This window comes from Excalfactoria chinensis, chromosome 1, assembly GCF_039878825.1.
Source record: "Excalfactoria chinensis isolate bCotChi1 chromosome 1, bCotChi1.hap2, whole genome shotgun sequence".
In the NCBI taxonomy this organism is placed as follows: domain Eukaryota; kingdom Metazoa; phylum Chordata; class Aves; order Galliformes; family Phasianidae; genus Excalfactoria; species Excalfactoria chinensis.
In genome coordinates, this window is record NC_092825.1 from 131685957 (window position 1) to 131712577 (window position 26621).

General features: G+C 46.3%; 2 protein-coding genes across 10 annotated transcripts in view; one reads left to right on the forward strand and one right to left on the reverse strand.

Moving 5' to 3' along the window:
* The window catches only part of NAXD (NAD(P)HX dehydratase), a 49458-nt gene extending 46638 nt beyond the window's left edge, over positions 1–2820 (forward strand). For 4 of the 5 annotated variants that reach the window (XM_072346884.1, XM_072346874.1, XM_072346850.1 and 1 more), the window contains 2 exons: positions 598–718; positions 1988–2387. In XM_072346884.1, coding sequence (XP_072202985.1) covers positions 598–718; positions 1988–2138 — 272 coding nt within the window. In that variant the 3' untranslated portion in view covers positions 2139–2387. Of the gene's footprint in view, positions 1–597; positions 719–1987; positions 2388–2687 lie in introns of those variants that run through there. The other variant, XR_011905036.1, reaches the window with a different exon arrangement.
* Positions 2821–4721: 1901 nt separating this feature from the next.
* CARS2 (cysteinyl-tRNA synthetase 2, mitochondrial) overlaps positions 4722–26621 on the reverse strand; it is a 32781-nt gene continuing 10881 nt past the window's right edge. For 3 of the 5 annotated variants that reach the window (XM_072350268.1, XM_072350258.1, XM_072350235.1), the window contains exons 4-15: positions 25030–25101; positions 24261–24366; positions 23510–23593; positions 22535–22664; positions 20075–20208; positions 16124–16191; positions 13043–13109; positions 10448–10586; positions 9211–9334; positions 8340–8438; positions 6468–6731; positions 4722–4882 (exon numbers count right to left, since the gene is read on the reverse strand). In XM_072350268.1, coding sequence (XP_072206369.1) covers positions 4808–4882; positions 6468–6731; positions 8340–8438; positions 9211–9334; positions 10448–10586; positions 13043–13109; positions 16124–16191; positions 20075–20208; positions 22535–22664; positions 23510–23593; positions 24261–24366; positions 25030–25101 — 1362 coding nt within the window. In that variant the 3' untranslated portion in view covers positions 4722–4807. Of the gene's footprint in view, positions 4883–6077; positions 6732–8339; positions 8439–9210; positions 9335–10447; positions 10587–13042; positions 13110–16123; positions 16192–20074; positions 20209–22534; positions 22665–23509; positions 23594–24260; positions 24367–25029; positions 25102–26621 lie in introns of all 5 variants that reach the window. The other 2 variants (XR_011905364.1, XM_072350249.1) reach the window with 2 other exon arrangements.

The window sequence follows — 26621 nt, forward strand, 5'->3', positions numbered from 1 at the left end:
CACTGCAACACTGCTGACAGAGACACGCGTGGACTCTCAGGACACTGCTGACTGGCAGAGATCTCTTCTTGCCTTTGATTTCTACAAAGCCTAAAGACAAGGCTGTTTTCTGTAAACTTGCTTTCTGATGTGCACAGGCAGCTTCACAACTGAGTTCTGTTTTGCACTTGCTCCTTGTAAACACTTTGATTGACTGCTGTAAAAACGGAAGGGCTGAGGCTCTGCAGAGTTGCACTCATGCAATGGCTTCGTGAGGAGCTCTGGACCAGTGTGGGGTGTGTGTGCTTATACGGGCAGCATTGGTGGTGTATGGAAACATGAAGCACTAAACTGCTGGGCGGCAGCGTTCCCTGCAGGCTGAGTGGAATGAGGTCCGTGCGTTGTGCCACGTTACTTAACCAAGGACTGAAAAGTAACTGGAAAGTGTTTATTTCAATATTAGCACCATTTAATTCTTTTGTGGTCAACAAAATAGCGTATTTCAGCATACACTGCTGCCTGCGAGTCCCCTCAGAGCTTCGCTCCCACAGCCACAGCAGAATCACGCTGTACAGAAGAAGAAACGCACCTGACTGGTTTTGGTTTGCTCGTTCACAGTGCTTGTATGCAGTCACGAAGGAAGCAGCCGGCGATGTGGAGGACAAGGAGACCTCCTTTCTGGTTCCCTTGGAGTCTTAGCGCACTGGGCGTTTCTGGCTGGAGCAGAAAAAACAAACGGGTACGGATATTATTGATAATTTCTTACTTGTTGTGAGTGCGTGTTCCTCTTTCCAGTTCTTTCCATATTCTTTCAGTCTTGGATATTTGGAGAATGGGCATCCAGGGCTGAAGCTTAAGGCTGAGTTCTGCCTTGCTGGGTGCCTCACTCAGCATGGCCGACTGCAGCAAATAGTATCATAGTATCATAGTATCATGCGAGTTGGAAGGGACCTTAGAGATCATTGAGTCCAACTCCCAGGTTTCGAGCCCTCTGTGGAGCAAAGCGGCACTTCTACCCCCTGTGCCACAGGGGGGATTCGAATCCGGGCCCTTCAGTGCCGCAAGCAGCACTTTATACCACTGCGCCACCAGGGGCACACAATGCCAGATCCCTGCTCCACTTTTATCTTTCTCTAGTTAGTGTGCCGAATAGTGAATGTAATGATCTTCATCTCCTTGTTTCCATCACATCAACCATAACATATCCAGAATGGAAAATGAAAACGGGGTTGTTGTTGTATCTGAAGTTGCAGCTGTCACTAAAAGAGTAACTTGGTTTTACGTAATGAAAAGGGTGAGTTCATTTGTGTGCGTGGCGTACACTGGATAGTTAGAGAGATCGGCAAACCCTGCACATGGTCTGCAGACTTCCTGGTACAGCACACGGAGTTCTCCTAGTAAGTAAGCAGGATGCTGAGGTGATGGCTTTGGAATACCATAGGCATGAACCTGGTGCTGTAGAACTGTGTGCAGGCTGCTGGGCCTCACATCTGTGCTGCCTTCTCCGGGGGAGGATCAGAGCTTGAATAGCAGGCATGGATACACGGATACGCTGTTAGGTAGTTCATCAGCGTAGGGAGAGCTTCAGGCGAGTTTCTGTTGTGGCCTTCAGGTGTTACAGTGCTCTTGTTAAGCTCATTTAATGGTACGTAATGACCTTCTGTGCAGTTGGTGAGGTATTTATACATCTGACTGTCACCTGCTTGCCCATGACCCCAACACTGTCTCTGAGAGCAGAGTCTCCTCTGTTGTGTATGGGGAAAGGAAATCCAGTGTTATACCCAAGGACCAGCTGAGGTGAGGGGTGGTTGCCTGAGGTATCCCATTATAAAGCACTTTTTTACTCCGGTGTGGCAGTGGAAGGGCTCGGTGTGCTCCAGCTCCGTCGCTGAGGAGCTCCCTGGTCCTTTATAGGGTTGCTTGCACTGGCTGGATCGGTCTTAGACAAGACTGCTTTAGCAACAGAACGTTCAGCTATGGTTTATATACTCTTTTGTTTTCCTTTTAGTCAAAATCCCTTCCTCGTGGCTGCGTTTGGAGCTTGCTCTCTGACGAGGCAGTGCAACAACCAGGCCTTCCAAAAACTGGGACGTTCAATGACCGCCTCCGACATGGTTTCAGAAGTTGGAACAGCTTTTAGCAAACTTTTTGAAACCTGAGGTCAAAGCAGAGGAGAAGAAGACCGACGACTGCGCCAGAGTCATTGCATTTACAGTAGAATTTAAGTCATGCACCCTTCAAGTGCTGTAGCAGCAGCGGTATGCTAGGTAGATTTTTTTTTATTCTTAAGAATAGAAAACTATGATTCATGTAGATATTTTTTAAGAGTTTGGAATACAGAAATGTTTTGGCTGAAAGAAGCTGTAGTTGCAGATCTGTTATAATATAATAAAACTAAGCTGAAAGTATCCCTCTGTTCTTTTTGATAGTTATTGAGCAATAACTGAAATACGAGCAGCAAAACAATGCACTTGAGACTTAGGTAAGAATATAATTCTTCCACCAGCTCAACCGAATTTCCTAGATTGCACCACGGTTGTCCTGAGTTCATCCTTAGACCCTCCATCTAGAATCTTTAACGATTGCACTTCATGTTTTGCCATGTAGTATAGTCACTTTAAGAAGCAGAAAGCCAGCCTCCTTGGAAAGGGAATGCATGAGCGTTGCTTTAGATGTTGAATGTAACTAGTTGCCTTTTCCGTTCCCAGTCCCAGAGGCAGCATTCATTTTGACTGGACATCCTTCCTGCGAGGTCTCGGCTTTGGGAAGATTCCCCCATTGCACAATAAGGATATACTGTAGGTATGTTAGTATTAAACAGCATTTATGCTTACCTGAGAGAAGAACTCCTTTCTAGTCCTTTAGCTGGTCTCAGTCATTCGGAACTGGGCAGGATGAATTGTGTCACGTTCTCATTCAGAGAGGTGCTAGGCAGGGTAGGAGCGCTGTGCCACCGAACTGACCTGCTCAGGCTCTTGGGTGTAATGGCAGAGCAGAGTGTTTTAGAGCTCAAATAGCTGCTGAACTGGAGCTCTGAGAACATGAGCACATATATAAGTAGGTTGGTATCTGTTAGCCAAGCAGGAATATGAACTGGAGGAACTAACAGCAGACAACAGCACTTAACTGTATACTCAGAGCTAAGGCAGGCAGCTGTGTGCACTGTGAGCCATGGGAAGGAACAGAAAATGGCAGTAGGGGCCAAAGTTCTGTGCGGGGAAGCTGTGCAGAGCCATGAACAAGCCAGGTCTGCCTGTTTGTTAGGGATGTGCCTGGCTGGTTCAGCGGCAGAACAGCTCCGCTCTGACATAGAGGTTGAATGCTGGGTACTCCTGTGTGGAGCCACCAGTTGGACTTGATGATCCCTGTGGGTTCCTTTCGATTCGAGGTATTCAGTGTTGGATATCGAGGGGAAGTTGAATAGGATTCTGCATCGCGGTCATGTCTTAGATTTTTGGGAATTCAGTCAAAGCTTGCGAGGGTTGACCCACTATGGAGAGCTATGTTTGTTCAGAGCACCCACAGCTGGCAGCCAGTGGTGCGACCACTGATCCTACACTCAAGCTCCAGCTGTATACACTCAATGAAATGCAACCACTGTTTTCCAGCTCTGGAGCGGAGCACAGTGAGACGCACGCGAGGCAGATTGCTTCCTCATACCTTGCAATAGCTTCCCACCTGGCGTCAGGCTGCTCTGCCTATCGCCCCTCTGGCCCTTAGCATTACTACTTCTGTATGCACTGTGACTACTACCTCACCCCTATGCGTTTTGTTTTTCTTTTTAACCCAGTTAACCTGTTTTGTAAAATGGGTTTTTAAACGTTTGCTCATTTTGGTCTATGAGGGTTCGCAGACTTCTTAAATCGGAGCCTAACTAACTGTCTACTCGTAAGAGATGGATTTCTGGTGTTTGTTTAAGCAGTTCTCTACCCGGCCAACATGCTGGAGGAAACCAAGGTACCGGGATTTACCCCCTTCATTCGAGAAGCCCCAACTCCTTTCAAAGAAACAATCGGGAAAGTGAACTGATATAAAACAGCTACTGGATTTCCTGCAGAACACTGGGCAAAAGGTTTTGTATCTAGAGCATCAGTGGCAGCGTATCGAAAGGGCGTTGTAGCAAAACGGCACTTGTAGGCCAAACCGATGGATCCCCATCAGTACGGACCTCAACCCGCCCTGTTGGTTTTAAGTCTACACAAGAGTTGTAACTTTGTTCTTCACCGATGTACTCAGAATAATAATTGTTATGATTTTTTAAACGTTCTGGAAATGTAGCAATTCCTTTCAGTAGGAAATAAAAATAGAGCAACTGAACCCTGTGTACTGCCCTGTGTTCTGAGCACGTCTGTCCCCCCACAAAGTTGGGCTGCATGAAAATCATTTCTGCTTCTAGGTCATAGCAGCGCAGAGCTACAGCAGCAACACGCACACAGCACGTCGCCTCAGCCCTGTGTTTAAAGCACACGTGGCCAAAGCAAAGAAGCATTTGATCTCACACCTACACTGTTGTCAAACCACGCCTGACCACCCCTCTTGCCTTCAGTACTGAATGCTGATCCAGGCTGGCACAGCCCCTCCCCTGCTCACCCTGCACTGGGTGCTGGCTGCTTGCTCCACTGGGGGCTCAGTAATGGGACCAGCAGTGCACTGCATGCACCACCTCCCTCTCTCCAGTGCTGACACAGCCCCCGTGCTCCCACAGCGGGGGAAATCACACTCTCACCTCTGCAAAAGCAAACTGAAAAGGTTACAGCTTATACTTTATTAGGATAGATGCAGTATTTACAACACAGCAGCCAAAAGCACAAAGTCCAGCGCTGAAGGCTCAGCTTTTCTCCTCAGCCCGCTGCTCTGCTCGCCCACCTTCCACCATTTCCCAGGTCGAAGCTGTGCTTCTGTCCTGCAAAGAACAAGCAGTGGGTCAGGCCCGGCAGCTGGGATCACAAAGGGTCAGCACCTGCCTCGCACTCGGTCTGAGTGCCCCATAACGCACCGTGCGCAGCTCTGAGATGGCGCAGATTTATTTACTTATTTATTTAACTACATGGGCTTTGTGCAGCAAAGCTGCTACTACAGCCAACAGCAGCAGAGCCCTCCTCCCTGCCCAAACCCCTTGGAGGTGCTGGGTGAGTTTCAGCACAGCACAGACAGGAACCCCTCGCGCTGCAGCCTCCAACAGGCTCCTTCCAGCAGCCACCGTCCTGCAGCACTGCCAGCCTCAGCTTCAGGCACAGGATGCAGAGCAGCAAAAGGCCCAAAGGCAGCTGCCTGGCACCCAGCAGCACACACTGCCTGGGGACAAGCAGGAGGCGGAGGATGCGGACTTGCGAGTTCCTATATAAAAAGCTCATGTTCCTAAGTACGTCCCTTAAAGAACAAACCAACTCTGGTCCAGAGGGCACTGTTTTCCACCTGTGCTGATTCAGGCAGTTGTTTGAGTTTGCAAGCTGTCCTGACCGAGCAGCGGAGCCGAGGTTTTAGCTGTGTTCAAATAGGGAAGCAGATGTTCCAGCTTCCCACGGCTCCCTCTGCTTTCACAGCTGCAGTTCAGCACTGCGGTGCTCCGTCCCTCAGCCCGGCCCTTAGCAGCATACTGGCTTCCATGTGAGATCCCAAGGGAGCTGACCGCAGCTCCAGCCTGCTTTTAATGGCAGCACTGAGAATGCCTCTCACGCTCAGCAATTAACAGGGATGCGTGCAGTCACCCTCTCACGTGATCCCGTTTCGTATCTGCCCAGTGGCAAAACAATGCAAGGACACTGAGCACAGCTCGTGTGCGAGGAGCAATGTGAACTGCTGAGCAAAGCAGGGATGGTTCTGCATGTAAAAAGCAAGATAGAACCGAGGGCTGAAGCTGAGGTGAGAAGAGCAGTGCAACGCAGAGCTGGATGCAGCAGCACCCCCTGAAGCGGCAATACAGCATTCCTGAAACCAGGAGATGGCAGCTCAATGAGGGGACTTCTCTGGAGCACAGGCACAGCCGGGGTAATGCAGACTAAAAGCAGGACGCACCATGGAGAGAGAAGTGGTACAGGAACCAGGGAAAGCATGTACAGCTCAAAGAGCGAGGAACAGAGCCTCAGGAGAGGACCCACCCTTTTGGCATGGGGGTGTAGGTAGAGGGAAGGCAGTATCTCCACCAGTCACCTCAGTTTACTTTCCCGTTCCTCTTCAGTCTTCAAAACCCAGCACACATCCCTCCTAGCCCTTCTTCTGTGTGGAACTGGGGCAATTTCAGCATTTCTGAACACGATGGGATTTTCAGTGGCAAAACAGCACTCCCTTGGCAGCTACAGAAGGAGCTACAAGCTTGCATGGGGACACGAGGCTGAGCGTCAGGACAGGCCAGCAGTGCCATCAGCTGCCTCTGCTACTGCTGTTGTACGGGGAGAGGGCACACTGATGGGGGAGCTGTGAAAGGGCACATCTGGATGCTGCCTGACAAACCACGGCCCATCTCACACGGGGAGCAGACTGTCTTCTACCTTGATGTGGATTCCTAAGGCAGCCAGGTCCCCACGCAGGCTGTCACAGGCCTCCAGGAGGGGTTTTCTCTCCTGCATCAACTGCCGTCTCTTCTCTTTCTGTTCTTGTTTTGGTCCTTTTGCTCCCACGGCACCTTCCTCCATTTGCACAGTCTCTGTGGCTTCCGGCAGCACAAGAGCGTAGTTACGGACCTTTGTGCGGAAGCTGACGAGCTCATCCATCACATTTGAGAGCAGAGCTGTATTTCCTCCTCCCGCTGCAACCTGCAAACCAAACACGGTGCTTTAAAGACATCTGAGAACGAGTTCAAAGTCAAACACAACTCAGCAGCCTCGCCACCTCTCTTGGTTGCGTGCCTTCCATTACAGGGATGTAACTGAAACATCGCAGCCCCTCCTCCTCACAATGGACAGAAGCGAGAAGAATCACAGAGTCACCCAACACACTTTGGGCTGGAAGGCACCTCCCAGCCCACCCACCCCAACCACAGCCACGGGCAGGGCTGCCCCCACCAGCTCAGCTGCCCAGGGCCCCATCCAACCTGGCTGCATAACCCAGCACCTAGATCCAACCCCTGCTATAGGCAGGGACACCTCCCTCTAGACCAGGCTGCTCAAAGCCCCACCCAGCCCGGCCTTGAACGCTTCCAGGCAGGGGGCATCCATAGACTCTCTGGTCAACCTGTTCCAGTATCTCACCACTCTCACAGTAAATAATTTCTTCCTGATAAACATTCTGAAGAAGAAGTTTATGAGACTGAAAGTAATAAACGTTAAGAGCCACGAACCTAGGGCAGGGAGAAGAGCACACTAAATGCTTGAATGTAGGAGAGTAAAAATGAATGAGTGGGGCTAAGCAGCACTGCTTCCACAGGCACTACTGCCAACACTCATGGAAGCACTGATCCATAGCACAAAGGCAGGATCCTCCCCAAGGTGGGCAGCACTGGATATGAGATCAGTTCCTCTTCCATGTAAAACACCCAATGGGCTCTGAGGGCTGAGCTCTATTTTCCTCTTCCGTAGTACCAACCAATTCAAAGGGCCTATAAGGAGTTTTGTAAGGAAACGTGGCCCTTGTCCATCCCCAGGATGATTCCTGCTGTTACTTCTGGAACATGAAGTTCAGCCGCACCTTTGATTTTTGGGTGGTCCTATGTGGAACTGAGATCCTTGCAACTTCTGTGGTCCTATGATTCTTTGCTCACAAGCTCCAAACAGGCAATGATGCCTTCCATGCATGGGCCAGAACCCTAGCAGGAACTGGGGAGGGCTGCCTAAGGGAGAAACACCTACCAAGACTTCTATCTGGTCAAATCCATCCTAAGTGCAAAACACATTCACCCCACCTGCCTGTGGCTGTCCAGGCTCCTTCTCTCACCCATAGAGAGAGGTAGCTTGCACCCAGATGACTGCAAAATGGGACTGGTACCTCAGCACAAGAGCTGTTCACCCTCTCCATTCCTGCCCTTCCAAGCTCTTGGAGATATGCAAGGTATTTCCAGCAAAGGAAATGGGTGCAACCATCAGAAACAGAGGTACATACCTCACACCTAACAGTACCAACGTAAAGGCTTTTCAAGTGCCAACTTTCTCATTTCATTCCTCAGACGCGCGTTACTACAACGCGACAGCTGCAGAAGTCATACAGGGACACCCACAGGAAGAAACAGGCTCCCGCAGGGCTTCATCCTTTTCTGCCTGCTCAGATGCTTTCCTCACACACCACAGCAGAAACCACAAGCAATGCAGGAAGGTTTAGCGAAACCATAAATAGCTCTGTTACCTCTGATGCTTTTAGCAAGTGCTCCGCAGAGCATAATGCTGACACCGTTACTACGCACCAGCGCATCCCAAAGAGGAGTTTCATACCTGTCTTTCTTCAAAGGGCATCCCGAGGGCATTAAAGAAGCTTTCTATATAGGAAGTAATGCTCCCGTACACAACCGAGCTTCTGGGAGATCCAACATCCTGTTAAGAAACAGAAGAGATGGCCCGGTCAATACGCATTACACAACTCAGCTCTCAACAGCCCAGCCCATGGGGGAAACCATCGCTAATGGCACAGAGCCACCCCCCACCAGTAAAACCCAGCCAGGTGGGGAATGACACAGCTCTGAAAGCACCTTCAGCCTGCTCCCCTCACAACGCCAAGGGGAAAGATGCACAGGCATGGAGGGAGGCCGATTACCGTTACCAGCAGGCATGAATTCACTCACAGATGTTAAGGAGGAAAAGAGGATGCCTCTTGCCTAGGAGTCCAAGTCTCAGGAGCGGGGCTGCTCCCAGACACGTTCCAGAGGGCTCAGAGCTGAGCTCAGGCACCAGCACGCACCTGCAGCTCACTGTGCCTGCCTGCCACAGCCCCCCAGAACAGCCATCCCCTGCTCCCTCCTTAGGTCAATTTCTACGCACGGACAGTAGGCAAAGAAGCGCGGTAAGGCCATAAAACCTGCATTACAATTAGCAGCGTGGCACCATGGCTTCAGGCCTTTCAAAAATCTCAGGTAATAAATAATAGAGGGCAGCAAAAGAGACACACTTTGTACACAGTGAGGCATAAACAACAGCCATATACAATTCCTGCTACACGGTCAGGACAAACGGGTACCATTAAGGTCAACAATTTATGGAGCTTTGTTTCTGCCGTTTTCTTATGTGAACAATAAACTAATCTGTCTGCATTAAACAGTGGGACAGTGGACAGCTGTCATTTTCTGATCTCTGTATCCTAATGGGTTACCTTAGTAACAGCCTTAAGCTGTCTGTTGCCATGGTGAATGAGGTCCATAATTGCTGCAACAGCCCTGGAGGTGTCGAAGTCATCTGCAAGCGCAGCCTTCACATTTACCTTTGTGCTGGCCAGCCTGCAAGGAGAAGAGGCAACATTTAAGACAAGATAAACAAGATGCCAGCAGTATGCTGAATTCATCAGCTATTCAGCCAGATGGAGTCATTGAAAGGACACTGCCGTTTCCTTCTTAGCTGCTCTGGGAGATGCTGCACTGGTCAGGAAAGAGCGCATTCCGCATCTGTAAAGGGAGAAACCTGATGCCTGTCAAAGACCTGTTCAATAAATACATCACCAACCAAAGGAACCAGCAACAGCAGAGCAATGCTTGCCTAATCATTTAAAACCACATGGAAAATTCGCTTGATGTTAAGCACATCAACTATTTGCTAAGCCCTTTATTTCTCCAGCAGCTCACTTCTTGTGCTGGTGGCACATTTCTATCCCAAAGCCCTGTCCCATGCCTTGCTCCAGCACTTGACAGGAGAGCTCACCCAGGGCTGCAAACAGCGCTGGCAGCTTTCTCTGCTAGAATGCCAGGTGACCTGCACGCTGATAGGCACCGACCCCAGGGCCATTTCACAATAAAGCCCAAGGAGCACAGTTAGCTGGGGACATCCAGCTACTCCAGCTCTTCCGAGGCTCCTCTTCACCCTGTTTTGCCTGTTGCGGGGTGGTTTTGCCTGGAATACCCTCCTCTCTCAGGTATCAGATTGCTGCTACCCTAAACCCATCCCACCATAAGCTCTTCCCTGTGACTTTCCCCTTCTCTTCCCAAAAATAAGAACTTTGTGCCACCTTGGTTGCCTTTATATTTAACAGTACACAAGGTGTTGCCCTCTTATGTTTTCCACTGACAATCTATGTTGATTTCCTCACACGCCTCACACCTCCAAGCCTTATCATTCACTGCCCCTCCTACTCTGCTTCCAGAGCACCGCACTCCTCACTTTTACACCCAGCAGAAACCACATCTCTCTGCTCTGTAATATGGTCCAGTCTTCATAAGGGACTCCATGGATATTCTCCTTGTCACTGTCATGGTCTCAACAACCATTACTTCTTTCCCTATGACCTCTATCTTGGCCAATTTCTGAGCAACCCTTCTGCCCTCTGCCCCACACCAGGATGTCAGCATGTCTGACATCCTCACATAACCACAGTCTTTAGATAGAGGGAGCGCGCTTACCTTTCCCACAGTACGTCTTCTCTAACAGGGTCACACACCAGCTGTCCTTTTATATAAGCATTTGCATCTCTAATAAATGAGGAGATTGCCTGGAGAACGTTCTTGGCATCATTCATGGTCTCATCGCTGAAATCTACAGCTAAGGGAAAAAAGAACAAAGTATCTGAGCGCTATGATACAGAGGATGTGGCTGCCATACCCAGGCACAGTATTCTGGCACAGTCCTTCTAGCAAAGAAATGTGTTATTCTACTTGTGTGCAATTAGAAATCTGCATTACTGTCCCACTAATGCTGCTCTTAAAATTAAGCTTGACGAAGCTTTTTAAAAGGCTGAGGTGCTGACTTAACGGTGAGGTACTAAGAGAGATCATTGATATCCGCTACCATTACTCAACCCATTGCCCTGGTTACAGGGCTCGGAGGGGAACACTCGATGGATGTTTATTTCTGATGAAGCTTTGATTAAATCCATTCTTCTCCGCTGATTCAGGGCATTCTCCTGAACTGCCGCACACTGCACACCACCATTCAAGCTCAGAAAATCTCTTAAGCCTGTTCCAGAGAGGAGCAGAGGGCTTGGGAGGTCAAACCCCCACGTCTACAGCAGCTTCACAGCCCATGTGCAACAGTGAGAGCAAAGCCACCCATGATGGAATGTAAGAGGAAACCCAGTGACTCAGGATTGTGGGGACAGCACCTCTCCCCACCAGCTGCACCCAGCAGCAGCCGAGAGGGCACCGTGAGCTTTTACTGTGCTGCATTCAGGAAAGGCCACTTCCCAACAGCCCTGTGTGGATCCAGCTGTGACTCACGCCAAGAAGGACGCCCACAGGCACCAGGAGGAGAGCACAGTCTAGAGCCAAGGCCCTTTCCCTCTGACTTCCAGCTTTTCCGTACAGGTGAGGCGTCCAGCTTCATGCTGCCACCCCACAGGGTACTGACCGCGAGACTGATGCTCTCAGAGTGAATAAATCAATAAGCACAGCACAGAGGCCAGAAATCGTTGACGAAAGCAACATCAGTGGCTGACCATGTTTGCTCTTCTGTAAGCATCTTATTTCTACCTGACACACTGCTCAGCACTCCACACGTGCAGAGATTGATACACAGGGTGAGCTGGATGCAAGGAGCACACATGGAAGAAACACGTGTGGAAGAGCCACCTAACATTTTCCATCCATTTCCCTAAGAGGAGCTAACCCCAATCTCCCACTGCTGCAATACCAGACTGCAGCACATCTCATTCCACAGGCTTCAATGTCAAACCTGTTTCACTGATCTCTAAGCTGTGTGCTCCTTAGTGTCAATGTCTGCAGCCAGCAGTGACACCCTGTAGGTGCCTGCCCAGCCCCAGGGAACACAGCCTGATGTGCACAGAGGACCTTTATCCTGGTGGACACCACCTCCACGTTCCAGAGGAGACGCGCTCTCAGATAATGGTCTCACCAGAATGCTCCTACAGGTCTTCCATGAGCTCACCCTGATGAGCACATTAATAACCCCCCAGCTCCCCAAGCCAACACTCAAGCAAGGACAACACATTCTCTTTCAAAGTCAGGGATGGCAGGAAACATCACAAATAGGTTTAGGCTACAGAAACCTCCTTAGGAACAAAGAGGAGGTGCTCGGGATCTCATTCCTGATAAAATTACTTTGGAAGCAGACAGCAAGGCAAGGAGGAATGAAGTAAATTTGTCTTTGAGCAGAACTGAGCTGATGGCACAGACACGTGCTGACAGACTGCATAGCAAGTACCTGACTCTGCCTGCTTATCTGACACAGCTCCTGCCATCGGCATCGCATCCTGCCAAGCACTGCAGACCTCCCAGCAGTTCTTATCTATCAAGCAGCTTGCTGGCAATACACCACCACCACCACCACCTCCTTTTATCAAATCTGCCTGGATTTACAAGATAGCCCTCTGCTTTTATCGCAGGGAGACATTTAACCACTTAGAATTGTCACATCCTTCTCATATGCGTTCAGATGCAACCCGGTCAGGAGCAGCAGAGAAGGATGTGCAGGCACTCACAGCTGCAAGGCTCAGTGTCATTCCTCACCTCGGAGGCAACCCAGCCATCAGCTCCTACTTACAGAATAAATACGTGTGTGGCAGTGCTGCAGGTGCTAAGCCTTTTTCCTTCGTCCTTTGTTTCAGTGCCACATTCACATGAGAGTCCCACGTGCCCCCAGCTGCAGACCAGCACCACTGAAGTGCACACAGTTTATTTTGTCCCATGAGGATGGAAGGTATTTATACAAACAGTTAAGCACTGTCCTTGGTAAAGATACTTTCCTAAATGCTGGCTTAAGACCAATCCTACAAGGAATCACAGAATGGCTTGGGTTGGAACGGACATCAAAGATCATCCACTTTTAATCCCCTGCCATGGGCAAGGCAGCCAACCACTAAATCAGACACAAGATCAGGCTGCCCAGGGGCCCACCCAGCCTGGCTTCGAACACTTCAGGGATGGAGCTGCCACAGCCTCTCTGGGCAGGGAACGTTTCCACCTACAAGGTGAGAGCTCCAAGGCACCCCTGGAAATCCAGGCTGGGAGGAACGTGAGGAGCCACACACACCTTCTTCTTACCTGAGCTGTATCTGCTGCGCAAACAGAACATCCTGAACTGATCCGAGGAAAACTTCTTCAGAAAATCCTAAACCCCGCCCACAAAAAAAGACAGCTTTAGTATTAGATCGAACCATTTCTCAGTCTGCTCTTCAACCCTCTCACACTGGTTTTACAGGCAAACAGACTTTACAAACAGCCCATGACAGTAGTTGAAGATAGGATTAAAACTCTAGTTTAGAGAACTGGTCTCACATCTAAAGTCTAATGCCATAACCATATCAGATAGATGTGCATATATATGTAGAAGGCATCGATATACATGGAATGTCAATCATGAATATCAGACATCGATAAATATTTTGTAACCATCATAATTTGTGCATTGAATGAAGACTTCTGAAGAAAACAAACCAAAGCTATCAGACCAAAACTAGGACGCGACCTTGCAGGAAAGGACAGCTCCCAAGTACTGCAAAGCTTGTGAAAGACTGGAACAAGAAGGCAACTTTTCCAGAGCACGTGAAGGAAAACTGAGTGAATAAAAATAACCCTTTATATATATATATATATACACACACATATATTGCTGGAATTTATCTATGCTGGCCGCGAAACCTCATTAATTTCACCCTAGTACTTATCTAGCTTTAACAATAATTTATTACCCCTACAAAGAACTATTTAAATGCGTGGAAGGTACACTGATAAGACATTCAATCACTCGGCAGCTCTGCTCTCAGCAAGAAGGTTGGACAAGGTGGACGATTAACTGCTACTGCGCTCCTGATTTTTAATTTGAAAATCAGTGATAGGAAGTTTGTGACACCGCAGCATCGCTGCCAATACAAAATCAAGGGGTGAAGCCAGCACAAGTAAGAAAACGTGGAAATGGCATTTGCTTAAAGGTGTATGTTTTGAGGTTTAGCTTCTGCTAGAAGCCCAAACACCAAAGAGCCTGAGTGCAGAGGGCAGCACATATCAGCACTGTGCAGTCTCTCAAGTGGAAACAGAAGCAATAGAAGCAATCGGGGCAAACTAAATCAAGAAACAGACTATAATACTAAGTGGCCGTTTTTTAAATCAATTCTGTGCAACTTTATGTGCTCGGCACTCTCAGAAGCTTTATCACAGAATCACTCAGGTTGGAAAAGACCTTAAAGATCAAGTCCAACCATGACCTACCCATACTACCCTAACTCTGCTAAATCACAGCCCTGAGCACCACAGCCAAATGGTTCTTAAACACATCCAGGGATGGTGACTCAACCACCTCCCTGGGGAGCCTATTGCAATGCCTAACAAGCCTTTCTGTGAAGAAATTTTCCTGATATCCAACCTAATCCTCCCCTGGCACAGCTTAAGGCTATTTCCCCTCATCCTGTAAGAAGAGACTAGACCCACTCTTGCTGTGAGCACCTTTCAGATACTGGAAGAGAGCAATCAGGTCTCCCCTCAGCCTCCTCTTCCCCAGACTAAACAGCCCCAGTTCCTTCAGTCTCTCCTCATAGGGCATTTCTCCAAGCCCTTCACCAGCTTTGTTGCCCTTCTTTGGACCTGCTCCAGCACCTCAGCGTCCTTTACACTAATATGTGGAAGGAAAACAATAACACTAAAACAAGGAAATGGATTCTAGTGAGGAAATGTTTGAGTTTGGGGAGGAATTTCTGGAAATTACTTCTGTATTTCATTAAAAATAGAACACGGAGAAAGAAAGTAGCGTGGATCTCCCAAAGCAGGCTGCTTGGCTGCGCATCACCGCTACGCACTTGATTTTGAAGGTCAGCATTAATAACCATTAAAGAAAAGAAGACTAAGACACATGAAAGAAACACAGAGAAAGGATGAAGGGGGAAGAAAAATAGCGCAGCTGGACAGAGAGCATCCAGCGCGGCAACAGGAAAGGCGAGCCATGCCTCAGTGCCTGCCAGGAATGCGCTCTGCGCTCCTCTGCCACCCCAGACAATGGAAAAGCCAGCGGCACCACCAGAGGCTGTGAACTGTTCAGAGCACACACTGCAAAGTACCACACAGGGCTTAATGTCCAGGATGCAGGAAGGCCGCATGGGAAGAACTGTGGTTCGCTGGACTGCAAGTTACTTGAGGGAGAGGATTAATACTTGCTAACCGTGTCTAATCGTGAAATTAAAAACGAGACCAGCATGGGAAGAAAGCTGGTCTTGAAGTTTTTGTTGTTAAGCACATTGTTGCTTCCTACAGCCGCCTCCTGCACAGCACTTTCCTCTATGCAAAGAAGTGCCACTGCAAAAACTGAGGGGAACATTTCCATAGGTGCTTTTTACATTGCGTGTGCTGCATTAATGGTCGCTTCTTTGCCCTGTCTACAACATCTGCTCAGACTCAGGAAACCGCTGTGAAAACTGTGAGCGATGGATAATGTTCCAGGGGGAGACGGGGCTTAACTGCATGCAGACAAGACAAGACGGGGAGAATTAAGAACAAAGCAGCTCACGCCAATTTAAAGGGATTGTAACTAGTTTTCCACGGGGGCAGAGGGGAACATATGTGCTGAAGCTGCCTCTCAAGCTTTGTCTCAAGGAAGAAAATTACCTGCTTCTAACAATAGGTGTCAGCTAACACTGGAGCTACATTGGTGTTACGTATCGTGCATCACAGACGTGGTGACACTGCTCTATGCTGCACCACAAACTTGAGCTCAATCTCTTCATGGACCTCCATGAGACAAAAGATAACCCAGATGCTACTGATTCACTCCCTCTGGTTAAGGGTTCCCTCTCTCTGACACACCAAAACACGATAGTCATGCAGCCTGGTGGTAATTAAAGCTCCCTGTGCGCTGGCAAGAAAGCGACAGTAAGAAAAATACAATAAAGAAGACAGGAGAACAATATTTATGGTCCCACAATTGCTCTCAGCTCAGCGAGACCCAAGTTAGGAACAACCCCTGAGTGAGAGCAGGCTTACTGCACCCAAATAGGCACAAATAGCACTAGAAAAAAACACCCTTCTTCACTTTCCCTGCAGTATAAGCATACGGTCACATCCTTTCTCAAAGTAAGACTGCGGTTAGTATTTATATGTTACGTACACACATTTCTTTAACACGCAGATATAGATTACCTTGATGGTTATGTAGTTTTTTAATGACTTAGACATTTTTTCTTGACTTCCTTTAACGTGCAAATGCCCTAGAACAAAACAAATGCATCAGGATAAGTTAGCGTGCTTCTGAATGGGCACTGAACGAGAGAAAGCTCTACACTGAGATACTGGAGTCACAGGAGGAAGCAGAGGCTGAGGTGGATGAGTGCCAACCATCTCAATGCAATGCACAAGTTATTGCTCATAACTGTTGCCAGCAGCCCTGCACACCTCCCCACCCTCAGCTCTGGCTGGGTGAATTGTACAACAGAAGAAAACGTTATTCATTGAAGAACCAGGGTATAAGTAGAGATATTAATAAAGAATATAAGAAGTCACAGATGCTATGTGGGAATCTGCTCAAAGAGGAGCTAGCAATGGCTGTGGAGAACGTCCAGGCAACACAAGGTGGCCATCCAGATCTACCCTGAAATTGCTTCCTCTGTTCAGCACTCAGCTGTGCCTCATCAAGGACACATGGCTGTCAGCCACAGGTCTGGCATCTCCAGAGCACTGCAGGCAGCAAGGAGCATATCTGTGTAGCAACAAGGGCTGCATGCTAATGCTGCTCACCACACAGCACCTTCATGTAGGCATGACTCTGACCAGCCCCCATGAAGGCCTTCCACCAGAACCAACTCTTTGTCTGCTGCCTCACGGAGTTCAATAGATAGAAGAGAAATAACAGAGGGATTTAAATGGAAAGGCAGGTTACCTGGCCAAACCCCTGCTCCTAGCTGGAGAACTTCAGAGCCAGGTCATGCTCAAAACTGCCCAGATCCTGCTTGAAGGAAGGGATTCATTTCTTGCCTGCCTGTTGCAGTTAATAGCAGAGACTGCTGATGTGTTATTTACAGAAGCCCGTTCCTCACCTCGGTCTGCTCCACACTGAACTTACTAACAACCAAAAGGAATGCATTTCAATAGCCTTTGGGACACCCAAATCAGTGAGGATTCTTCACAGGGAAGCCACCTCCAGTCCTACCCCAACCACTTGGAGATTTAATTTTGCACATCGCCCTGTCAAGGTTAGTAAAGGATCAGGGGGACCCAGAGATCCAGAACCAGCTACAAGAAAAAATGCACAAGTCAATCAGAACCTCATTTCCATCACGTTTGCCCCAGCCACTATCAGGTGAGGGCACTTCATTACATAGTTAAGTGTAGGGCCCTAAGCAAAACCATGCAGACTGCCAGAAATACCGCACACCTGCAGCTGCAATGACTCCAGTAAAATCAACAGACACTTTTGTGGAGGGAAAAGGAATAGCTTGGGTGTGATTTATTTATTGATTAGTTTATTCTCTAAAGCTGCCTAAATATTGACTGACTTAACTTCCGGCAGCCACATTTCAAACAAGTTGGCCACGATTTCCTAGTAAAGTATCAGTAACATCTGAATTTGAAAGACTCTTCTTCAAGAGTTTCAGTGCTCACAGGGAATGATTTCCTTACAGAATCACAAAATATGAGGATTTTCATAACTTTGGCTTGGCGCTCTTCCCAGAGTACAAGTAGTCTAAAAATAAAGCCCTTATAAGAAGATTTATCCCCGGTGCAGGGGATTTTCTTCTTCTAATGGGGATTGCTCCACCAATTCTGAGCCTGCTAAAATTCTCAAGTCTGTTACCAGAATAAATTGTTTCTGAAGCTGATTCGTTTGCCCTCAATAATTCATGCTATCGTCCTCCAGCAAAATTTGGTTTGAATTAATGAACGCAATCTGTCCGCTCCTACAGAACAGCAGCACTCAAATCGCTCTTGCAATCAATGTTTTCTTGTTTTCTTTTCTGAGAAATCTTCAATCCCTTTCAGTTAGTTTCAAAGAACACTCCCCCTGTAGTTACGACTCCAAGCTCCAAAACTCAAACTGACTGTTTTATTTAGCAGAAGGCTCCCAGCTGGCAGTAACCAGTGCGTCTCAGTAGAAGTGAAATCCCCAGCACTGCAGGAGTAAAGCACACCCTGGGGGATGCACCAGCCTCTGTTGACTTACAACAGCCTCTGTATTGGGAAATGAAACTAGAATTTAAGATTCGTCCCAAACAGAACCAACAGATACATATTTACACATGCACACACACAAAAAAAGCCAGAGTAATTCCCAGAGTGAAGCACAGGCTGTACAACTCTTGCTCAGACGAGTAACTCAAAGACTTCAAAAAGAGCTCTTGCACAAAGTACTGTTCAGCAGGAAGAGAAAACACAGACTGCAGCTGATTTTCTATTGCCTTCAGTACTTTGGAGACCATCCAGAATCTCTACAACTACAACAGGAAGTACGAACTTGGAGGTTTCTAGCAGAACAGCACCAGTATGATCATAAAATGATGTAGTTCAGTGCACTGCACAGCAGAATCTTCACTGGACCACTATACGAGGCAGCAGGGAACAGTTCTACACAACGTCAAGCAATGTCATAATGCCAAGATCGAGTGAGTGAAAGACAATTTGGTATAGTTCAGTCAGGTGTGAACAGCAAGGTGACTTCTTGGTGAAGAATGACAGAGATCTGCAGAGGATACACCAAGGCCAAGGTCAAGTTGAATCGGTCGCTCTCTGTAGGATAGGCAGAGTCTGAGGTTGGTCACCAGTGAGGAGGGTTAAGGGGCTATGGTGACATGTCTCACTGCCTCTGCCCTTCCACAACACTGAGGGCTGGATGGGTTGGGTTGGACAGAATAGGTTGGATGGGACCCTGGACAGCCTGGTCTAGTATTAGATGTGGAGGTTGGTGGTCCTGCCTGTGGCAGCGCGGTTGGAGACTTGAAGTCCTCTCCAACCTGAGCCATTCTGTGATTCAGTGAGGGTTGAGTGACTCGGTCTAGATATAGCCCATAGGTGTTACAGACTTTCTGCCTTCCCAGCAGCAATTTCTTTGACTGTGCTTGAACAGGCTCAACCAAAGTGTCTGACTCACTCAGACCTTAGCATTAATTTTGTGTCTTTTACTCATCACTCAACATAATGCTACTCGAGTATTTAAAGGAAAAGAATATATTTAGAAAAGCTTCTCAGGATAATTTACATTGTTACAGGTACGTGAATCACATGTTCAAAACTTGCAGTTATTAATCACTAGAGAATCTGTTTGTTAGGTTTTCCCCACACTTCAAACTATGTAAAACATCTCAACTGAGATGCTTCGCTGCAGGATCACAGCTGTGAGCTTGGTTGGCTTGTTGGTTCATGCAGCTTTGCAACCACTATTATTATCATCCTCCAGTAGTACAATGCATTTTTCCTACCATGATTAAAGCCTTTCACCATACTTACTACTTAGCTCAGCACTCTACTTAAAGCTTCCTTTCAAGCCCACAAGAAACTGATACTGAGAGAGATTGGAGAACTGGGTTGCTTTATTCCAGTTTCAAAGCTTTTAAAACATTATGATCATCTACCCAGCACCTTCATTCACCCACCTCCAGATACTGAAGGTTCTATCTCCAAGACAGCAGGAATTACTTTTAGAAGAAATAGAAAAGATCAACTATTTCCACTTTTTTCCTGCAGGACTGTTATAACCAAAGTAACATCTGAAAAGAAACTCTTATCATAAGCATAAAAATCTTGGAGAAATTCAAATGAGACGGAAGGAAGTTCTAAGAGGAAGAACTCTTCTTTCTGCATGTTTAATTTGGAGCAAACACTGCATGTGAGTAATGCACACACTGTTACTATTTGGAGATTGATTTGGATGATATTTAGTATTTATTGTAACCACTTTATAAATAAAGGCATTCAATTTCAAGATGCGCTCTCATTTATGTTCCTTTATCTAGTGAGGACAGAACCTGGCCGCTGTAGTACAGCATCTATGTGTAAAGTTTCCCTCACATTTCATGCCACATAAAAATGGCAACCCCAAAAAAATAGAACAAGATTTCTTGCAGTTCTATACACCTCTCAGGTGATGAGTATTTTACTTACCAGAATGCAAAAAATAATTCCCCCACTGCTCACACTGATGATACGCCTCGCACTGCGCTATTTCATTTTCATGATGAGGAAATGCGAGATCTATTCCACCAGTATGGATGTCCAGCTGCCTTCCAAACACTGCACTGTAACAACATTTTCCTGATGGGTAAGTAGAACACTACCAAAACTTCCAGTAAGAAAGAAAGAAAAGAAAGAAGAAGCAATATAAATACATGATTTAATGACTGTAATGTAACGTCAATAGAGAACTCGCAGACCTTGGATATGAAAATTGCGGCAGAAGTATGTGTATGAACAGGGCCATACCCACCCACAACTCGTTTTCTTCAGTATGAATGATTGTTTTTTCTAATTTAGATTAAAGAACGGCAAACAGGACATCTCTTTTCTTTGCCCTCCTCCAGTATCAGACAGCTGCCTTCATCTGCAGGCAAAACAAGTTCAGTGACAACTGCTTCTTCAGATTTGGTATTAGCATTCATTTATTTTGTACCCTTCAGGCCACCCAGAGCAGGATACCCAGGGCCACAGCCAGACCACTGCTGGAGACCCCAGGGAGAAGACCCTGCAGCCTCTGTGCAGCCTATGCAGTACTCCATCACCTTCACAATGCAGAAGTGCTCCTGGTGTTCGGAGGGAGCCTCTACGTTCCGGTTTGTGCCCACAGCCTCTTGTCCTGGCACTGGGTCTAACTGAAAGGAGCCTGCCTGTGTCCTCTGTGCACTGTTCTTTCAGGGATTTATGGACATGAATATGCACAGATTGATACGTTTATAAACCTCCTTACTTGGGGCAGAAGAAGAGAAGGAAATCAGAAGAGGAAGACAGTGTCTCAGTGGCCATTTTGAAAGCCTGGGCCCTTTTGAAAGCTCAGGCTCTTTTGCTTCTTTCTGCCTGCTTGAAAATCAGATTAAGCACAGACCTCTGGAGACCTCATCTTGCCTGTGGAGGCACAGTGCATCCCATTGTAAGTGAAGCTCCAAAAAGGAGACCGGATCAAAGTCATGCCAGATGGTTTCCACTGGCTACACCAGTGACCAATGCTCCTCTGTCACCTTCCCACACATGCACTTCAAAGGTATTTCAAAGTTAATTCACCTAGCTCCAAGTGCACGGAGATCTTTGGCAAAACAGACAAGTAGTTATTGCTTAAAATGGGTACCTGACAGCTGACTGTGACAGCAAAACACTTTAGATAACTTAAAAGTCTAAGTTCCCCATTTTTCCCAGTCCCAGATTACTGCACTTACGCTCTCTGTATGACTCAACACCTATTTACATGGTGAGAGCCTCATCCAGACACGGTATAAAGTAAGTTTTTACAGAAAGAGACAGATACTTTAAGTAGCGTCACAATAGCAGACATGCAATTTTGTAAAGGGTTGTTATTTCTTATCTAGAGTGCACTTCTGTCATAGGCTGCACTCCAAATGCATCGTGCTTTTGTGTTCTTTAGTTGCTTTAAAAACTGTTCCATAGTGCAGAAATTGTTTAGTGATATAAAATCTCTTTTTCTAAATGTTTTTCGCTATCAGGTGGTAATTACTAACAACCCAAGGCGTACCAGCACAGTCTGTGGAAGAGAAAACTAAAGCAGTTGTTCCACCCGCTTAGAGCTTAGGTCCCAAACACTCAAGAGAAACCAGCTCAGGTCCCAGCTATTTCTTATTAGCTTCCAAAGAATACTTGAGACTAATGAAAACTAAGTACCATCATCAATCAAAAGAATTAAAGAGTCTTTTCCAAACACAAATTAATCGGTCATAGGCTAATACTGCACAAAGTACTACCATTCTGTGGAGTAAATAAAACTGAATTCCAAATCAAGAGCAAATGAATTTAAGCCAGCTCTAAACAAACTACTACCGCACACAATTCACATCATGCTCACAGAATATACTGCCATAGAGAAGACTCAATATGTAAAACTGCAGCTGACTTTTAAAGCTGTGTAATGAAAGATGCAATCAGCACACACATATCCACAACTGCTGCTACGACGAGGGAAGCAAAATCTTCCATGTTCACTGGAGCTGGGATGTAATTCCATGCCCTGCCCTCCTCATACAGCACTATAGACTTGACCAGGTTCACCACTAATTGCACAGAGCGGAAGACAGATGAAAGACACACTGTAACGCTCATGAAAACACTGGTTACTCAGTTGAAGGTAAAAGACTCCCTGATCAACTGCGTGATCCTGCATGGCTTATTTTAAATGCTCGCTTTTCTCTCAAAGGAGGAAAGCGACAAAACAAAACCAGATGCTGCTTCATTAAGGTGGAGGAGGAGAATTTGTGCCATACTCAAAACCCCCAAACTGCAGAAAACAGATGATTACAACTGGTTCTTTCCACTGATGAGAAGAAAGAAGCAGCACCGCCGCTACCATTGTACAGTGACTGAAAACAAGGAACAGCCGTGGATTTAAAATACAAGAACTCTGACCTTGATATCGTAGAGCATTCAATGTGCCACCCAGGTCTTCCCTTTCCCCAGGGTGAACTCCATGATAACTCTTGAGGTTTGGCAGCTTTCCACAGGGCAAAATCTCTAACATGCCGCTTTTCGGTATCAACTGCCACAGAAAAAGAGAGTCATTGATGGGATGTTTACTTTTTTCCCCCACGCTTCTACCAGATCACTAACAAAAACACTGTGCATGACTAGGACTAATCTCATCCCCCCAGTACAATGGAGCTCAATCAGATGGTCACTTTTGTCACAATCTATTCTAACTGCACTTTATCGATATTATATAGAATCAGTTCTAATTCAGAACACTGCAATATTAAGTGAAGCACTTTGCAAAAATCCATTACACCTGCTTCCTCATTCAGAATTGATAAGAAATAAAGAATAGAAACACAGCCCAAGTTTTATCTACTGAATCTTTACCTTGTCTTTCACTATTTAGCCAAGTCCTGGCTGACCTGTGCCTGTTGACTCCATGTCTCTCCTGATTTGAGTATATTATTACAACAAACAAACCAACCAAACCTCTGTCCACACAGTTATAAACTCAACAGCAGTTACAGCATCTTCAGACATTAGAGTGAATTTAGTAGTAAGTGAATTGAAGGGAAACAAGGTAAAACATGAGTGACTGAGGATCACGGGGCACCTCTGGAGGTGCCCCCTTGTCCAACCACCCGCTCAGTGCAGGAAGCTCATGGCCACATCCTGTGGAACTGTGAGCATCTCCAAGGGGAGAGACTCCACAACCTAGCGCTTGTGTCCTCTGCACCGTCAGGGAGATGGTTTCAGCCTGTCAAGAACTAGCTCTAGAGCACATCCCCTTTGTGGGCTTAAATGATACAACTCAAGGGCTGAGCTGTAAAAAGCTTCTGGCTGTGATCTACCTGGGCATACCATGAGTTCAGACAAAGCATTAACACAGACAAATTGCTATCAGGAACTTACCTGCTTCACCTTGTGTATCAGGGGAAACAGCAGTTAGTACTCCATACCTTTCTCCCCAAGACTTAACATCAAAATAAACGTTGCCTAATAGGAAAGAAATATTTAGCTTCACAGTAAAGATGGGGAACATTCACACTGTTGATACAATGGAGATAACACTTCTGTGGAAGCAAAACAAAACACCCTTGGACTTCCACTTGAAAAACAGAAATGCTGCAGCAATGGCAGCCCACATTTCCCTGTTACTAGCTTTTCAGTAAACTAATTTACTTGTTTTGCACTGAAGATAATGTTGTTTTCTGGAGATCTCCCCGGGTTCTTCCCAGGACAAGCAATCCATCCCCTGACTGAAATGTTACCTATACTGTTCCAGGTACAATACACTTAGACACTTCTATGAGCATCAGCTCATTGTTTGCAAGCATGTCTTCTACAGTACATATCAGGTGTCCAATTCCTGTTCAGAGCTAACATCTCCCTCACAAAACCTAGGCCAGGAATTCCCCACAGGAGCTGAGACAGCAGCTTATTACAATAAACATTTATGTTCAGTACTGAACTACTTCTCGCTTAGATATTGACTCAAAAGATGTTCTGCATAGCTGCACCATAACAAGCAAGTTGCTCGCACCGTGATAACCAACATAAGGAAAACCTGGTGCAGCACATCTCATCTGACCCCAAAACAAGATTCCTTTGAGTACTTCTTTTCCATGCACGCGATAAGGAGTTGCCTTGCTACAAATCTTACCTTGCGAAGTTGTATAAGCCTGTCCGTTAGCAATTATTGTCTTTATGAAGGAAATTATCTGAGGAATGTTTTCAGTCACTCTCATGTATACTGTTGGAGGAAGGACCTTAAATGAAGAAATTGTAACAGTTCATTAACCCACACATAATGCATTGCTAAGAAGTCACTCCAAATTAAGATACTGACATTAAAGAACATCTGTCCCAATTTTTATCTTAGCAAAAGAAAAAACAAACCCAACCCTGCAAATATCACAAGAAGGTCACAAGCAGAACTTAAGATACAGATAGCATTAAAATGAAATTGAGGAAGAGACAGATATAATAAATAAATACATCCACTAGCTTTCACCAGAGGCTTACTCCCTGTTTCTGGACAAGAAGCAAAGTCATCTGCAATCAAAGACTGAATCTTACACATTTTACATGCTTTAGATGTGGCATGACAGTAAACACATTATCTATGAAACAAGACCTTATTACACAGGGCAAAAAGTTTGTGTTCCCACAAAGATTTAACTTGTTAGTTCCCCTCCCTGAATAGCCAAGGTTTGCTTCCCACTCTTAACGCAAAAGATGTGCAATATAAAGCCTTTGTCTTCTCAGACGAATGAAAAAGTAAATCACTACCCAGTCACACTTCATAAGACAAGCAAGCAATCACATTTTGTTGTTTTTTTTCCCCCTTAGATCAAACTGTCAAATTCAGATTCCTGACCAAAATAACTGCTTGGAAAGACTCTAAAACGCATAAGTTCAAGTAGCTGTACCTTTAAGGATGCCATATCTTGTTTAAAGTCTTCTTCATAAATACGAGCAAGAGCTACTGGCGATATATTCATCTGAAAAAAGATTAGTAAATCAAAGTAATAACATAAAACACCACAATCTTTTATCAGACAGTTAACAGCTAATTGAAGGACTTGAGCCCCCAAGGTAACGAGGCAGAGAGGCTTATTAATCTAACTAACGTTCATGGGGAGGCGATGCCAGTTATTTATAACTTAAGAGCAGTATTTCATTTAGGCTTCTGAAATGTCAAAATATTAAAAGATATATTTTAAGAGAAAGCAACCGAACATTAAAATAATGAATTCCTTCCCCCCTCCTTTATTTTCCTCTTGAGACGGTCATCTTCCATTTCCAGTGACAAGATAAACTACAGCACATGGATATAAAATGCATTCTGCCTATTGGCAAGGGACACCGATACCACCACCGTGTCAGAAAGACAGACCAGAGACTTGCAGGACGAGGCAGGATATTAATTTGCAGCGATTAAGAAAAACAAGATATTTCAGCTGATCATTACTCACATATTTCAATACAATCAGGACAATTAACTGAGAACCAGTTCCATGTTTTGCCAGGTGCAGTACTTCTCAAACATCTCCATACTTCTCATTCACAGACTGGCTGACAGAAACAGGAGTACTCACAGAAATGCAGTCCAAAAGGAAAGAGGCAATTTAAACATGCCAAGATACTTGTCTCAAATATTCAGAATAGGCCTGGACTTGAAAGACATGTGATGGCAAAACCCATCCCAGCAAGCACAAGCATGATATGATAGGATATATGCTCTCATGAGACCCCACCTGGAGTGCCGTGTGTATTTCTGTAACCCCCAACACAAGAAAGAAAGGGAGCTGTTGGAGCAGGTCCAGAGGAGAGCTATGGAGATAATCAGAGGGCTGGAACACCTCACCTACAAGGACAAGCCAAGAGAGCTGGGGCTCTTCAGCCTTGAAATAAGAAGGCTCTGGGGGGACCTTACAGCAGACTTCCAGTACCTGAAGGGGCCTACAGGAAAACTGGGGAGGGACTTTTTGTAAGGGTATGTAGTAAAAAAAACAAGAGGAAATGGCTTTAAATTGGACGAGGGTGGATTCAGAGTAGATATTAGGAAGACATTCTTTAATGGGAGGGTGGTGAGACACTGGAGATGGTGAGGTTGTCAATGCCCCCTCTCTGGAAGCATTCAAGGCCAGGCTGGATGGGGCTTTGACCAACCTGGTCTAGTGGGAGGCGTCCCTGTCTATAGCAGGGGGTTAGAACTAGGTGATCTTAAAGGTCCCTTCCAACCTAAGCCATTCTATGATTCTATATGAGAGCATCTCACATCCAAGCTTTTACATCTTCTCTGAGGAAAACATACCGAGGAGGAGCCAACAGACTGCCACTCTCTCCAGCTTGCACGTAATCAAATCATTAACACAATAAATCCATTTTTTTTTTACTAGAGGATCTTTAAGGGGTAGGCATCATATTTGAACAAGCTGCTCTAGGTGGGAGTTCTGGTAAAAGACAGATGAGATGCTCATCCAGCAATGGAAGGAGGAAGATGCTCAGCCCTGAGGTA